We start from the raw sequence: 16,324 nt of genomic DNA, 5'->3' as shown, positions 1-16,324 counted from the left end.
TATATTTATCCATGATCTGATCTCACTGCATATCTGACATAAGCTGTGTGTATCCACTCTAAGCTCGCTGAATCTGACTCTTCTTAGCCCTGGAGCGAAGACTTTCGAGTAGGAAATGTACGCATTCGTTTAATATATAGATCGTAACAGTATGTGGATATGTTTTCCTGTGCCGTCAACAGCCCGCAGAAGTATCATGCGGAAACTGTGACAATTTTGTCACATACGACCAGAGGTAGTGGAAAATACGGGATCCCGTCCGCTCTCCCATAGTCAAGCCACTAACCGGCGGATTAGTAGTTGGGTCGGTGACGACCAGCGAATCCCCGCTGTTGTATGTTTTGTAGTTTTGACATTTTGTCACGACAGAATGACCTTGTTGTGTATATTCATTCATAGTTACCCTTTTGCCATCCTCTTGGTCCTCATCTAAGGATATGCTATGCTGTCATAACCCCTTCTCCACATTTAATAATTACTCCTGATTCCCATTACGTTCTTCCCTTCCTGTCATTAGGCACCCCTCGACCTCTGAGAATATCTGTTCCATATGATATCCGTTGTTCTCCATCTTCCCCTTGAGCAGCGTCACACCCTTGGGACCTAGATTTACAAGCTGCAAAATCGTGCCCCAAAAACTGTGCTCCTTGTCGCAAACGCTCGAGTTCCTGTGCACCGCCTTCTCGTTGTTGATCCTCAATGCTTTGGCGAAATCTCGAGGCTTCTCGAGCTCGTTTCGTTCCACTTCAATCTCGTCGCTCGTCTGTTTGGCAATGGCTGCGCTCATGTTTGCCATTATCTCTTTGTACTCTTTGTGAATGAGCTTGTAGGCCTCTCGGTCGATGGGCGCATTATCGAGGACTGTGAGAAAGATCTGGTGGTAGTCAGACACGTCGCTCAGACACTCGAGGAGGTATGCTTCCAATCGTTTGACCCTAGGCTGTGGTAGCATCGGCAACCGCGCTATTCTTTCGTAGCGCCATTATATCTTTTCCCAAGACCTCGATAACTGAGAAGGCTGCTTTGGTACGGTTATGTTGAGTCTTGATGGCGGACTTGACTCGATCGATCTAATCTTGAACGTCGTTTTGTGACGATTTGAGTTCGATTTTGAGGCGATAGGCTTTCGCCAGATTCTTTGCCCGTTGAGGTATGTTCAAAGACATGGTGAGCCTAACAGGCGGGAACCAGGAGCTGGGATTGATGAAGAAACATAGAATAATGTACAGATTCCTGCCAGGTGATACCTTGCGATGGTGAGTGGTACAGGAAATGATGGAGAAAAAGAAAAGAGAAGATACATTCACGGACATTTGAGAGCCCGCGGTCCAGTGGAAGCTTCCGGCTGATTTTTTAGGTAGGAACAAATCGAGAAGGAACAAACGGCGAGTATGAACATATGAACATGATGTAGCGAGAAACGAAACGCAAGTAGGAGCGAGATGCAGACAGAGATGAACAGTTGGAAACAGCAATGTAATCGATACCACAAATTTGGTTGATTTTATTCATGTAATAAGGTTGATCGTCAGTATGTCACCGGAGAGATGTATAAACTGGGCAGCAAGCCTACGTGTTGTACAAACTCCCATATCATTCAATGGATCTACTCTTGTATTCTGTCGTCAGGGCTAGACGACACTAAAACTTCTCCAAATCTGTCCACGGCCTCCTAAAGCAGTGAGGCACCTGTAGCTGCTCAGCTTATGCAGTTTCTAGCCCCAGACTCGACTAGCAAAGTGGAATATCGTCTGTGAAGCCAACCCCCAAAACCGCCGAATGGATCTTCCTTGTCGCTCGCCTCCTTCCGTCCATCAAAGGTGATGACTCGAAGTTTGAGGATCGCAACCTGCTTCGCCTCATCTAACTCAGCGTGGACCTCAACCATATTGTCAATGTCCATTGGATAGGGAGGTGACTGATGAGGGTCGAAACATCCTCTCATTGTGATGCAGGTTGGGGTTTTTGAGAGAACCAGGAAGTGATTTGTGAAATATGTACCTAAGAAATATTAGCACAGGCAGTACCGACACATCTGTGAGGTATACCTGGCTCATAAGTAGACCCTAGAAGTTCCATTTTCTTCCATAAATCGTGCTTGTTGATATCACCTTTGAACAAAGTCATTATCCTTCTTTGGATTCCGTACCCTGCCGCATATCAGTATTGTATCTGTGAGGCTATTTTTCCCATGTCTTACCGAACCCTCCCCACATTCCAGCAATGAAACGCTCGACTAACTTGGTCCCTCCATTCTTTGCATCCTCGATAAGCGTTTTGTCCAATTTGTCAAATGGCACTTCTCTGACGCAAGAGTCGAAAGATCCAGGTTTGTTCCAAGGATTAATTTGTTTGAGAAGAGGATGCTCGAACAAGGACCTGCCATTCTCGGGTCCGAATGGCTCAAAATAGCATTTTCGTGTCACGAGGTGAAATGTCCCGGCACCAGTGACGGAGATCCCTGCGGCGATTTTCGCGACTAGGAGTAAACGTTGGCGGAAACGAGGCGATACACGAAACATAGCGAAAGACAGGGAAATTTCAACAGAGGAGGATGCTAAAAGAGAAAAGAAGGTGCCCGGCCATTGGAGTTTCATAAATACCAAGACCAGAAAAAACGTTTTCACCCTTGGGATCCGGGACCGTGGTTAATAATTTCCACTGTCGCGGGTTTGATGGGACAACCCGCTGAATCAGCGGGAAAATACATCTATCACGGCCTAGCGAGCCAGTTAGCGTGCTGGAGTACCTGTCAGTTAACCAACTTAGTGACGCTAGCCTTAGAGCTTGCAGTAAAAAAACCAATACCTCGGGAAAACATTCCACGCCCCGGATATTTACTTACTTAGTAGTTTCTTCTTTATGCCTTAAACAGCCAATGTTCCTAATACCCTGAGATCAACAACGTCCACGTGGCATTTATGCCATACACGTTGCCTTCGGATGACTCCGGATAACCCCACCTCACTACCAAGACTACCACATATCGTTCTCAGGAAACAATTTCCGGCCATCATGACTACTTCAATGCACAGTGTGTTTTATCATATAACAATTTTTGACATTGTATTAACCTAAAAGTTACATTTAGATGAGGTCAAGGCCGAAACTTCCTTCTATGACTATTACTTGTGCTTAATTCCAGAAGCCTACATCCATATCCTAATCTCGAAAACCTGAATAGTGCAGCATGATAATTGATGAAAGTTACCATTCTCCTTTCACAGGTATAGAATCACCCAGGCAACTCAAAGATGCTCTTTGGATCTTCTTTCATCGGAAGTTTCCTTGCCCGTTGCAGAGAGACAAGGGAGGGTTGCTTCCTGGCTTGGAGCACACCGAGATAGCTCCTTCAATCCACTTAATACCGTTATAACTTCCCTCCTCATGACTGTCAGCATACCAAGTACCAACCTCCTCGGAGGATCCAATACAGCCCTTGAACTGGCGGCCAGAACGACGGGTGGTGAGAGGCTTGGTGATCATGACGCCGCAGTTACCATCTTTAATGGTGCCCTTGGTGACAACTGATGTCAAAGTCGTCCAAGTCTTGCTGTAGTCAATGCCTAGGCTGGCACCAAGACGATCCTTGACGAACGTGAGATCAGCTCCTGCGCTACCTCCAACTGTGTTGGCAACATTGAAGCCAGAGGAGACGCTAATATCCATGTCGCCGTTGGCGCAAACCACTGGAGACATCTGTACGTCCCAATCGACAAAGGTCTCAGTCTTGTCGGTGGTAATGTAGAATGTGCCACTGCAGTCATCTCTCTTCTCGTTCTGGACAGTGTTGTTCGTAAACCTGGGATGAACGGCAGTGTCGTCAAACTTGGGAGCACCAATCTTGATACCCTTAGATTTGAGTTTGGCAAGATACACGTCTTCTTTGACCACATAGGCTGGAAATCATTTAGTGTTGTTCTAGGGACATTCTAGAGAGTCAAAACTTACCAGTATCCTTCACAGGGACAATAACATCGCCTGGCTGCACTTGGTGGTTGGGAGTCCACTCTGTCGCACCAGGAAATGGGTTTTCTTCCAAAGGCATCGCCCCAACGGCGGAAGCAAGAAAGGCACAGACAAGAGTAGAGTACTGCATTTTGAAGCGATTCTTGAAAAAGAATGAGAAGGTAAAAATCGAATTGGATTCAGCTGTTGAAGTTGCGATGGTCAAGCCTACAGACAGTAAAAAGAGCAGGATACAATTGACTATTTATGTTCTTTGTGACTTGTAGTAAACCAAGAGTTCTTTTCATCTGCCGAGAATTCCGTATCTTCAACTTCGAGCTCTGAACTATCCACGTATCTAACATCCAAGTTTCTCAACATACAACTTTCCACAATCCATTATCCTGACAGTTTCTGAATAAGTTCTTGTCCATCGTTATCTTAGTAAGGTTTGAGAGTGGATAATAAGCTTCGCGCTTATCCGTTGACATCTAAATTTCTGATGATCGAAAGTGGAGTTTTACATCATTTGTTCAGTTCTAACCAACGTCTATCATAGACGCGACGCTACTGCGGTAACCGTATTGGTGCGGCAACTAATTAAACGCGATGATCGTTTATCGCTCACTTACACGAGTATCCATATACGAACAAAAAGGATTAGGATGCAAAGTTTCTTAGGTTTCAAGCCACAAGGAATGAAAATAAAAATGGTCCTGCTCCATAGGATAGGTGGGAATTTCTACAGCCGCTAGACCGCCTCATTAGAACTCATGATCGTCACAAAGGCCTCGTATCTCGAGTCATGGCAAGATACAGACTACGGATACAACTGCCGTGCACGTCGGACCGACATCATGGCAAGGGACAAGAACGTGAGATGAAGTCTATAAAGATCTTCACAAATCTTCGTTGGAAGCATGACAGATCAACACACTCTTCCCAAGTAAATCGACTATCTTCTATACTACTCATCATGCAACTTTCTATCTTCACACTTGCCCTCGTGGCTGTCTCTGGGTTCGTCGTGAAAGCACAGTCCACATTCACGGTTGATAGAAAGATGTTAACATATTGATCTCACAGTGCTCAGGCAGACACTCACAAGGCTGCGGCATGCGTCTCCAACAGAGTGTCATCCCCTGTAGGTGGCACTGCCTGGAGCGTTAGCTACAACTGGCAGACTACTTATGAAGTTCTTGCCGATGCTACTGAATGTGCCTGCAACTACTACAAGGCACGAAATAAGGGAAGCGAGTGGTGGAACACCTGCCCTGATTGTGCATTTGTTAGTCAACCGACCTTGATCTGAATGACATTGTGGCTAACTCTCTCGATAGGATGGCACTATCTGCAACTCTCCTGAAGGCCACATCGGTGGAGATGAGGTAAGCTTCTAAATCCTAAAGAGAGACAAGGTTCTAACCATATTATAGATGACATACTACTGCAAGGAGCTGTGTGGTGCTCAAGGGTCAGAAGCAGACTAATTTGAGAGGCGGAACGGGTGTTGATGGAACGACAACTTATACATAATGCCGTTGTACTTTGGGGGAAGAACGAGATGAATATATTGCATAATAGGTGAAATGAGGACAGTTTGTGATAATGAGAATGCAGTCCTGTGACTTAGTTTCAAATCGTAAAGCTAGGATGAAATTGTTCTATGTCTGACCTGCACAGTAAATCCAATATGTGAGGTCACTGGTTTAGACTAAAACTATAACTTAAGCCATCTGTAATCAAAAGCTAGCGTTCCAGCACGAGTAATCAGAAGATTGCAGGAGCTTTTCATACTGTCTCCTCCTCACGCCCACATTGCCTCCATCAAACAAAGACAACACAGTAGCATCTTTGAGTAGGCGCCCAAATCCCGTCTCGTCAAGATAAGATCTCCTAATTGCAAATCACATTAGAATATTAAGGCTTTTATCATCGAAAGTCAATACTTACATTCCCACAGCTTGCATAACCTCCCATACAGCTTGCACTGCTGCCTCTCCACTGTATATCTTTGCTTGCAGACACGCTTCCAGTCTGCTAGTGGCATCGCCTCTTCCTTTATCGAATGCGTCTAGAGCGTTACGCACGAGCAGTCGTGACGTGTCGGCCTTGATCTTGCAGTTGATGAGAAGATCTGCCACACTCTGCCTTTGGATGATGGGAACACTGCCGCCTCGGTTATCCTCTTTGGCGAACTTGAGGGCTGCTTCGAAAGCGGTGCGCATGATACCACAGGCCATGGCTCCAACGAGTGCTGCAGTGAAGCTGAATGCCATTTCAATAATAGAAACTGTCGCATCACCCTTTGCGCAAAGTAAATGATCTGCTGGAACCCGGAAGTTGGTATATCTTGTGTGCGGACCACTGGAACCAGTATGGCCCATTAGCTCAGGCTCGCCAAGGATAGTATAAGCCTCAGGATCGTTTGCAGCTATTATGTCCCGTGTAACTAGAAGAATCATGATGTTCTCCCTGGGGTTAATGTCAGCCTTTTCAGGCCCACCATCATCAGAGTAGCGGACGCAAAGACAAGTGAGCTCAGCGCCTTTGCCATCCCACCCAGCGCTGTTGGTTGTCCACAACTAGAACATCGAATGTCAGAAGCCGCTGTGAGAATTGAGTTTGCAAGCGCGGGCCATACCTTTTCGCCGTTCACAATATAGTAGTCACCTTCTTTTTTTGCAGTAGTACCGAAACCTTGCCCTCCTTTTTCCAGATAGTTGGCGGTGCCACCAGGTTCCGAATGAGCAAGACTTGCAATGTGATCTCCGCTGCCGCTAATAAAAGGTTTTAAAAAGCGTTTCTTCTGCTCATCCGTGCCACCAAGAATCAATGGCATTAATCCCAAGGCAGTACCGACCAGGGCCATGTTCACACTAGAGTCAACGGTATAGAATTCTTCGACGATCAAAGACATGTCAAGGAAGGATCCGCCAGTACCCCCATATGGAGCTGGAATGAAGGCTTTGAGATAGCCAGCCTGAACACTGGCCTCGAAGAACGGTTTTGTTGCTAAAAATCGTTCACTTTGCGTAGCTAGATCTTTGTATCTGTCTCTTGCTGGACTGAGTTCTTTTCGAGCGAATGCAGCTGCATCTTGAACAATTTGCAGCTGTGTCTCATTTAGCGAAAAATTGGCCATGTTTAAACAGAGGAGCAAACGGTTCGGGAGATGAGTAGGAAATTTCTTGCGGGGTTACTGAGGATTACTTCGCATTGTGGGCTGGTTAGGAGACACAAGTGATTGTGGCAGATAACACCAGGATTAAATAGTGTCTCAAAAGTCTGGATTTTTCGCTGCACTGTCGACCTGCCACATATAACAAAGAGCCAAGCATAGCTTGGTCCAATTGAGCAATATCAGTAGGCATGTTTCTCGGAAACTGTTCGACTTAATTGGTGAACGAGAAAATAATAAGCTTACATGTGGGGTATAACGGACAGGCTATCCCTAGAGTGGTAGTTTTCGGATGATGATGATGCAGAGAAGCAAATAAATAGAACTAGTTGTTGTTGGCCTCAAGGCCGCAAAGCCCTAATCTCTGAAGATTATTTAATCACAGTTAGACTATTATCTAAAAGTGGTAGATGGTTGCATTCCAAGGTTTGAGCCCTGGGCATATCTCGAACGGTCAATCTAGGTGCCGTTGTGACGGTGAAAGATATAGCTCAGTTTTCTAAACACTAGAAAAAAAATGATTCTGTGGCTTTCCATTGTATTTTAATGATTTGAATAATCAAGTAGTCATGTTGTGGCATAGCCTGTTGTATTGGATCCTCAAGTCCTCCAGGATCAGATAATGGAGTAAAAGTGTCCTGAGAGGTCTTGCCTTACTAGTTCCACTCAATGAAACGTTCATCAATTTGAGGGCTACTTAGGACCGCCAATTTGCTCAAAACATGATGGTGGGCTACTCAAGACTCTATGATAGCCATCAGACTCAATCTATGTAACGCGGGTGGGCGGTCTGTTGGACAGCGGTGGCATGATTCATAGAGGAGTAATGCCTGTTGTGATTGCAAGATGACCTACAAGTGGAACTCAAAATGCAGCGACTTGATGTCAATGGTGGCTTTTCTATGTGCGTTCGTTAAAAACGCATAAGTTTTAGCAGGTATGTGATAAAGAAATGAGGAGCCGGCACCTGCCTCCTTGTTGCAGTCAATCAGTGTGAACTTGCTTGTTAGTGAAGATGTCTTGTACTTTGATGTGGAAGTCAGTAGTCCTCCTTGTTGCTAAATATACCGCGATGGCAGGTTTCTGGTGCTGTGATTGTGGGTATGATATGTGACTGTTCACCGCTGTGAGAACCCTAGGAAGCAAATCATTGTGATGAAATAATTGCATCAAGAAGATGCTACGAAAAGGTTATCACGAACTATAATCCACCAGAAGTACAAACAAAAGACAACGACAAAAAGAAGAAAACACGGCGGTAGATTCATCCACCAACGCTCCAGGAGCATACATATACAACGTCCAAACGAGCCTTGTCAATGATCCGGAAGCTTTCAACAGGGGATTGAATCGGATATTTCCCGGCAGCTATAGGGTCCAAGTATTCAGCCTCGGAATTGCGGCAGAGATGGGGGTAGCTGAAGCATTGAGACAGGTAACGGCAATTACAGTGGTGTCGACCATTCCCCCGCCTGACAGGCTGTCTCTATAGCAATACTTACAAAGGGAAGGGGTCATTCTATCATAGGCCGGCGTTGGGCTAGGGATATGGAGGCACGCCTTCGCGGCCACGTCACTGAGGTATAAAATGGAATTCACAATGCCAAAAGGTATAATTATATAGCTGTAAATGAAATCTCATGTTTGAAGGTAACGCCTTGTTTCAACTAGAAAGGTAATATCACGGACACGACCTGACATTAATCCCTATTGCGGGGCTTTAATGACATTGCTGTGTTGGCCAGTCGCAAAAAGATAAACCTTTGACAAGATTTATGATATAAAGTTTCATGGGAAACGTGGCCGGCCAACATATCTTATATCCCAACAAATGTTTAACTGCATTGAGTTCTTTGATAGGACAAAACCTTGATAATGAAGACCACACGTAATCGGTACATGCTCCAGTCAGGTAATTGACTTGGGCCCATTTCTCCCTCAAAGCCAATACGGCGTCAGAACAAAAAGCCATATCCAACCAACTTCTGACGTGTCCCAGCTAATGCAATTACAAAACAAGTCTCTTAGATAGAACTATGTGGTTCTAAGTGATTCGGTAGGGTTTATTGGAAGTCGTCAGGCGATAACCAACGTGATCAGATGTCTTGTATATAGTTTGGGGTGTTATCCGGCTTAGAATATTCCCCGCTTGAGCATTGGTCCTCCTTCCTCACATCAATCCCACATCATGGTTCTCCTCAAACACTTCATCTTCATCGTCATCCTGGCTCTAAGCCATATCGTGATTGCGAGCCCCGTACAACAATGCCAGAAGAGGAATCCCGTACAGGATCAACAATTCCAACGTTGGAACAACCACTGGAGAGGTGATGGCAAGCCGATAGCACGAATCCACAGCATACCATCAGATGAGCTCCTCGGCTACAACGGAGTACCCGTTTTGCCCGCGCGACCTCTTCAACCTCGTTACCTCGTCGATGGAATAGACGATAGAAAGAAGGTGGTCAGCAACGAGTATCCCTTCAACATCATCAGAAAGATATATCTACGACCAAACATATGCACGGGTACGGCAGTCGGACCTCGGCATTTCATGACAGCTAGGCACTGTATTCCTCGGAAGCCAGTTCCAATGAAGTTGAAATCAAAGCACGGACAATACCCTAGGACGTATGAAACTGCGTCGTATGTGACTGATATTGTTGTTGTTCAACCAAGAGCTATGGCTTGTACAACGTCCGAGGACTTCGCCATTTTGATCTTTGACCAGCCAATATTCGAGACGGATGGGTACTTTGGAGCCAAGCAGTACGATTACAAGGACAACTTTAACCCAATTTTTGTACGTCAAGTCTAACGTCACGTGGCCTTTATAAATACTGACTAGAAATATAAAAACATGTTGGGTTCCCTATACTGAATGGAAAAGCAAGGCGTATACATCAAGACAACATCCAGGTGACTAGATACGAACAGTGCGGCCAGGGATTTGAACTTGGGACCGACACAGATGTCGACACTGGACAGTCTGGTGGACCTTTGTACAAGATGGAGAATGGATACGCCATGCAGGTCGGTGTCTTGTGTTGCTATCAAGAACAGGTGGGCGGTCTCTATGCCTCAGGAATGCACGTTGTCAGCTCGATTGCTTATGCGCGCGGCAACTTCCCTTAGGTAACATTTGTAATGAGGGATGGATGGGCGTAATGCCAATACGGTGTTGTCTGAGGGGTGGTGGATGGGCTGAATGTCGAGGAACAATGGGAGCACTACCCTTACACCTTCGCTTTCTCACAGAGTACATGACGGGCGAGGCAACCCCGAAGTAGACAAGCTCAATGCCCTTGAGTCTGATCAGCAGGCTCTCAATGATCCCCGAAAGAAAGCTACTTGAACTAGAGCCCCCGTACCACCCCTTGTGTGATCATACGATGTGATAATGAGACCCAGACTGTCCAATGGGCAGGGTAATGCGTATCGACAGACTCAATCTAAACACTTGGAGTCGGACTCGCCGGCAGGGTTATTGTCTCTATGGTCTAGGAACTTGAATAATTACTTTCGCACTTTGCAGACTAATAGATACCTAAGTGACGATTAAGTCTCACAGGGTCAGCGGCTGGACACACATCAAATGGTCCCTACAGGATACACCATACGTTAAAGGGATGATCAGTGCCGAGTTCCTACAGATCAAAGATGCAAGTATGGCATCGATCGCGATAGTTTGAAGTGGCCTAGCTGATCTTGAACCCTTTCAAGGAGAGACACCAGGAGGTGAGCCCAATGGAGTCCTGTTTACACTCAGCTGGAGTGGGTAACAGTTGACCCAGAAGCTTGGAACTTAGACTCAGACCCAAACATCAAATGTTCGTAGTCTTTTGTCACTGTGGTCTATATCTGGCTAGTAAAGCATTGGTCAAGATCGAAGGGAGTGGTGGTTGATGTTGCATATAAGATGATGGTACTTGTGGAAAACGCGGGTTTAAATGCACCAACTTCAACTACGACACAACACAGAGGTTCATTTGCCCCTGTTGTCTGGCATGGTCGTTGGCTTTGGCGGTCTCGCCCTTGCTTCCTTTGCTACGAGACTCGGGAAGATCATCCGGATGATTATCTTGACTTGTTTGATAAGGAATATTACAGTAAAACATGACATGTTATAATCACTCATATCATTTGGGATAATTACCCAAGGAGTACAACCGGAAAGGATAGGAATGTGGATTTCGACCCCGGATTCCGCTTATCTTGCTTCATTAGCTTACCGGGTAAGTGGTTATTGTTCATGGCATACAGCCAACATATTAGCATATCATTATTGGTTTCATACTTGTCTTCAAGCTTCCGACTCCATCCGACCCCAGAGCTGTGTGATTCTCAAACTAGCCCTTCCTTTAACAGTAAAAGGTTAGGGCACTTGTACATGATGAACTTGGATCTTAATCCACCACAGACAGAGCCTTGTCAGAACATTCCAAATGTCTTCCGGCGAATCTTCTAATCCAACTTCGGAAATGCGTATTCCCATAGCGTTGCACTGCGTCTACGATCCATGCAGAAAACAAAGTGTAATCTCATCAACGAATCATGCCAAGACGAAGCGTACCCGTATGGTCCCGAATATTGAAGGTAGCAACCTCGTCAACCAACGTTCGTTGCGCAGGTGGAACTAAGCCAACTTGGTACGTTGCCGAAATCGTTCGCTTAGAGACAGAGTCAAACCAACAGTCCGTGCTTGACTTGATTTAGAGAAATAGGTAAGAGGCTCCGATTCTCACGGTGAGACAACTTACTAGGTTGCGGAGGAAAGAGGGGTAATTCGAGGCTGGTCTGGAACTTGGGGTGCTCTAGTTTAGTTGGAACAAGGTGAGCCAGCGACTCAGAGGTTGGGAAAGTAACTGATGTTGGATGGTTCACCTTATCTTGGCGTCACGCTACCGAATATTACCCCCGAAAAAACACGAGTTTGATGCCGTATTGTGGGACAACGTCACAATGCATTTGGAGGAGTGTAGGATGCCAATGCAATGCTCCAAACTCAACACATGCGGTTGGTGCAGATCTGTCAGACGCTACTGCAGTGTTTGGAGCGGTCTATAATTCCTGGTTGGCTTTGATGGGTCTCTTTGCTATATTGGCCTTATAGATGGAAGTACACAATTGGAAAGGGGAGATGTGGACAAGATCTCTCAAATAATTGTTGTGCCCAGGCCGGCCAAGGTTTCTCCCTCTCTTTGGCTGGGCAGGGGGAAAGTCGGTGATGGTGAAAGAAGGGTTGCGAATTTGCCCCTCGAGCCATAATGGCCAGTTCTCCAAACAAGTCCCTTGCTAGCTCAAGTCGGTTGTTGTGAACAGCTAGCCGTAAAGCAGGTGTGCTGGAATGTCGTCGCTACCATAATGGATGCAACCTATCTAAACAGCGTAACCAATAAGATACGCGACAAAAGAGTAGTCATACTTCTAGAAATCCCTCGTGCTTCCTTAGTACCTGATCTGCTTTGACTTAGAACTTGAACTTCTGGGCATGACTAACTTCAACTAGCAAAGTTACTGATCACCCCGTGGGGGCTATGCCACTCTACCCCAAAGCTAAAATCACTATAATAGCGCAGACCTAGTGGGCCATCAAGTATCGGAGCCTAGACAACCAGACCTAACTCCTCACTTCAGCGCTTACCTCGCACTGACTCAAGATCCCTGACTCTCCCCGCGTCCAAATGCTACGGTACAAGCGCCGTCAGTTCTGTTCACGGGATTCCTCGGAACGGTTCTAGACTTGCCAAGAGCAATAATTGATGCAGACTATGTTGGAATGATGCAACGACCCCAACTCTGAGCGAAGCTAGTGTAGGCTGTAACTTTTCCCGAGCGTTAGGCTAGGGTGGTATTCATGACACAAGAGCACAGGGGAGACCCTTGCCTTACTCGTAGAAGAGATTGAGTTGCACCGTTGAAGTTGACAATCTCTGATGGAGCCGTGCAATGACCATGTTTGTCGGCGAATTGAGCACTCGCAAATGTTTGATCTTGACTTTGTTAAATCCATCGGCCAAGCTTTTAAAATTAATTTAAACAATGAGGAGAAAAGCCAAGAGAGGGGAGAGTCTTGTCTGCGGAGTCGCTGACCAAGAGAACAGCCGAAGGATTATTCATCACGGGGTGCGGAGACTGGTTCATCTTGGCACAACACACGATGAATCATGCAGCCAACAACTTCATAGCAGAACATCAACAAGTCCTACGTTTAAAACGGCCGGTCTCCAGAAAGTCTCCCACAACGCGGGGAAAGATCAGCCACTCGGGGATCAGTTCTGGAGCCAGTTCCTTCACGACCCAACTGCTTTTCAGTCTCCTCTTCTCCATAAATCTCTCTTCTCCACAACCTTAATCGTTTAAGCTTAAACTCCTTCCCGTTTCAGGTTAGACGCGCTGATACCGAACGGCCGCAACAACCTGTTTAGGAAGCATTGCCGTTGATGAGAGCACAGGCCGTGAGAAGCGTTAACAGCGGATGTTATCATGTCCACACAGCTACTCTGTACCTACTCACATCTTCACGACACCATCACATCTCTCCCCTCCGGGCTGTGCCTTCGGGACGTTGATCCAATCAAATACGAAAAATACAACGCCACTGACGCTCAATATTAAACCTTCTGGAAGGAAAGAAGCATCTTCGTAAAGCTTATGCCTTGAAATGGCATCTCCTTCTGCCTGTTAACGCCCGTCAGTCATGCAAGTTGGAAGGTCCATCCTTGGCGACGTTGGATTCATTTTCTAGCGTCACATACTTGCTCACAAGATGGAGTAGCTGGTGAAGCAAAGACCAACAGACGGTCTTCCCACATACCGTTAGATATCACTTCATCCTTGCTTAGAGTAGCAACTCAGACGGAGAAAACTTGGAATAGCGTCAAGTGTGTTTATCGTTGCTACCCCAAATAGACTTGGCGTATCCATTCCCATACAATTCCAGCCACTTGACACGTTGGGTTCTAGACCAACCTAATCTCGTAGCTTAGTTGTACCCAGATCTTGCCCCAGACGATGTCCACTACTGCTACCACTGTCATCATTGCCACTCCCCTACAGCTCTCTCCGTCTCTCCGTCTCAATCAATGCACCCCGCATTGCGGGGAATGACGGAGCCTTAGATGATGGGGGAGATCGCCTGTACCATTAGCCTTATCCCCAGGTTTACCCCATATCCCACATGTCTCCCCATATCTATATAACACTCCTCCTGTACCCTCTTTCGATAGCTTCTCTCTTCAAGGCAGTCGATCGCTTTGACTACCCTCCTACCTTTTCTTCAAATCATCTCTTTCAATCTTATCGCTGTTTCAGCTCTTCGCCATCATGGCTTATAACAACCGTGATGAAAAGGCCGACATCAACAGAGATGCTGAGCCTCACATCTTCCAAGATGAACACCCAGAGAAGCCCATCCCCACATATGAAAAGACCGATTACTCTGGTGCCCATGAGAAGACAGACCCCAAGGAGATTGCACTGGTCAAGAAGCTTGATCGATGGATGATGCCAATGCTTTGGAGCATGTACTGGCTCAACTATCTCGATCGCAATGCTATTGCTTTGGCTCGATTGAACGACCTCGAAGAGGATCTCAACCTCCAAGGAACTGGTAAGTTGCAACTCTAAAGACTGCTACTAATGTATGCTAACACCGCTTCAGAGTACCAAACTTGTGTTTCCATCCTCTTTGTCGGTTACATCTTGGGACAAATTCCTTCCAACATGTTCCTCACCCGAACTCGCCCCAGCCGCTACATGGTATGTTCTTCTTGCTACATCAATTTGAACTCCACACTAACACTGTCAAGGGTATCATGATGATGCTCTGGGCCATCGTCAGTGCTCTGACCGCCGTCGCCAAAGACTTCAAGGGTCTTCTTCTCACTCGATTCTTCCTTGGTCTCACAGAAGCTCCTTACTACCCCGGTGCCGTCTACCTCCTCTCTATCTTCTATACCCGAAAGGAAGTCGCCACACGAATCGCTATCCTCTACACCGGAAACATCCTCGCAACTGCTTTTGCTGGTCTCATTGCTGCTGGTATCTTCCACGGCCTTGACGATGTTGCTGGTCTACCCGGCTGGAAGTGGCTCTTCATCCTACAAGGTGCCGTCACTTTTGTTATCGCTGTTGTTGGATACTTCATTCTTCCTGATTTCCCTCTTACCACCAAATGGTTAACTGAGGAGGAGCGCCAGCTAGCTCACAACCGTATGGAACTCGATATTGTCGGCAACAAGGGTGAGACTAGCACCATGGAGGGTTTGAAGCAGGCTGCCAAGGACCCTCTCGTCTGGATCTTCTGCGCTATGGCTCACCTTCACTTGGCTGCCAACGGTTTCAAGAACTTCTTCCCCACCGTCGTCGAGACTCTTGGCTTTGACCGAACTATTACTCTTGTCCTCACTTGCCCTCCTTACCTTATTGCCGGTGCCAGCACTATCCTCGTCTCTTGGATGTCTGGTCGCTACAACGAGCGAACTTGGCACATCACCGCTTCCAAGGCCGTCGCTGTCATCGGTTTTGCCGCCGCCGCTGCCACTATGAACACAGCTGGCCGCTACGTCTGCATGGTTATCTTCACCATCGGTACCTACGCCGTCAACAGTCTTATCCTTGGTTGGTGCGGTTCCGTCTGCGGTCAGACTAAGGAGAAGAAGGCCGTTGCTATCAGTATGGTTACCATGATCATGAACATCAGCTTCATCTGGACACCTTACCTGTGGCCCAAGAGCGACGCTCCTCGCTATGCTATTGCCATGGGAAGCAGTGCTGGTTTCAGTATTGGTACTGCTGCGCTTGCATGGTTGGCCAAGTTCATCCTCATGAGGCGAAACCGCAAGCTCCGCAGCCAGGAGAGCGAGACCCAGGTCTACTACGTCTACTAAGATACGAATGACCTTTAAGATGAAGAGATGTTGGAAATGAAATGATCTGGGGTTGAGGTTTTCTGAGCAGAGATTCTGGATATATATAGACAGTAGTTACGTCAATACTTTGTCTTTCAGTAATATGAGACTGCTTTTTATTCACACACTATTGCTCAATTAATTTGATGTCTCGATTATCTTGGTGATCTGTATAATCTTACGTGCTACGCTGATCATCCAGCTTTTCATCTGCTGGTTTCCGATCGTGCCCTTATAGTGTTTGCGATTCAGTACTTCAAATGGAAAACAGAAGTAATCGATA

The 16,324-nt window shown here is 46.4% G+C and overlaps 6 protein-coding genes across 6 annotated transcripts; 3 read left to right on the top strand and 3 right to left on the bottom strand.

Moving 5' to 3' along the window:
* Positions 1 to 1,531: 1,531 nt before the first annotated feature.
* EDB82DRAFT_486199 (uncharacterized protein) lies at positions 1,532 to 2,826 on the bottom strand. The gene is made up of 3 exons (XM_025730905.2): positions 2,201 to 2,826; positions 2,049 to 2,150; positions 1,532 to 2,001 (listed from the first exon to the last, which is right to left on the bottom strand). Exons 1-3 carry the CDS (start codon positions 2,595 to 2,597, stop codon positions 1,700 to 1,702), a joined length of 801 nt encoding a protein of 266 aa, XP_025589984.2. The 5' UTR covers positions 2,598 to 2,826; the 3' UTR covers positions 1,532 to 1,699.
* Positions 2,827 to 3,227: 401 nt separating this feature from the next.
* EDB82DRAFT_550496 (uncharacterized protein) lies at positions 3,228 to 4,099 on the bottom strand (the record flags this gene model as incomplete). The annotated part of the gene is made up of 2 exons (XM_025730906.2): positions 3,228 to 3,899; positions 3,952 to 4,099. The coding sequence occupies 2 exons, from the start codon at positions 4,097 to 4,099 to the stop codon at positions 3,274 to 3,276; spliced, it is 774 nt and encodes a 257-aa protein (XP_025589985.1). The 3' UTR covers positions 3,228 to 3,273.
* An 825-nt stretch (positions 4,100 to 4,924) lies between these two features.
* On the top strand, positions 4,925 to 5,438 carry EDB82DRAFT_520168 (uncharacterized protein; the record flags this gene model as incomplete). The annotated part of the gene is made up of 4 exons (XM_025730907.1): positions 4,925 to 4,968; positions 5,035 to 5,236; positions 5,289 to 5,336; positions 5,385 to 5,438. The coding sequence occupies 4 exons, from the start codon at positions 4,925 to 4,927 to the stop codon at positions 5,436 to 5,438; spliced, it is 348 nt and encodes a 115-aa protein (XP_025589986.1).
* A 112-nt stretch (positions 5,439 to 5,550) lies between these two features.
* Positions 5,551 to 7,259, bottom strand: EDB82DRAFT_43303 (acyl-CoA dehydrogenase/oxidase). The gene is made up of 3 exons (XM_025730908.2): positions 6,593 to 7,259; positions 5,902 to 6,533; positions 5,551 to 5,844 (listed from the first exon to the last, which is right to left on the bottom strand). The coding sequence occupies exons 1-3, from the start codon at positions 7,091 to 7,093 to the stop codon at positions 5,691 to 5,693; spliced, it is 1,287 nt and encodes a 428-aa protein (XP_025589987.1). The 5' UTR covers positions 7,094 to 7,259; the 3' UTR covers positions 5,551 to 5,690.
* Positions 7,260 to 9,062: 1,803 nt separating this feature from the next.
* Positions 9,063 to 10,491, top strand: EDB82DRAFT_486194 (uncharacterized protein). Its single transcript, XM_065608262.1, has 2 exons — positions 9,063 to 9,931; positions 9,983 to 10,491. Exons 1-2 carry the CDS (start codon positions 9,318 to 9,320, stop codon positions 10,008 to 10,010), a joined length of 642 nt encoding a protein of 213 aa, XP_065465528.1. The 5' UTR covers positions 9,063 to 9,317; the 3' UTR covers positions 10,011 to 10,491.
* Positions 10,492 to 14,455: 3,964 nt separating this feature from the next.
* Positions 14,456 to 16,020, top strand: EDB82DRAFT_425833 (major facilitator superfamily domain-containing protein; the record flags this gene model as incomplete). The annotated part of the gene is made up of 3 exons (XM_025730911.1): positions 14,456 to 14,741; positions 14,793 to 14,890; positions 14,941 to 16,020. The coding sequence occupies 3 exons, from the start codon at positions 14,456 to 14,458 to the stop codon at positions 16,018 to 16,020; spliced, it is 1,464 nt and encodes a 487-aa protein (XP_025589989.1).
* Positions 16,021 to 16,324: the final 304 nt, after the last annotated feature.

The sequence above is a fragment of the Fusarium venenatum genome (genome assembly GCF_020744135.1).
Source record: "Fusarium venenatum strain MPI-CAGE-CH-0201 chromosome Unknown EDB82scaffold_1, whole genome shotgun sequence".
Lineage (NCBI taxonomy): Eukaryota > Fungi > Ascomycota > Sordariomycetes > Hypocreales > Nectriaceae > Fusarium > Fusarium venenatum.
The sequence above is the reverse complement of the archived record's forward strand: the minus strand, read 5'-3'. Positions and strand labels throughout refer to the sequence as shown.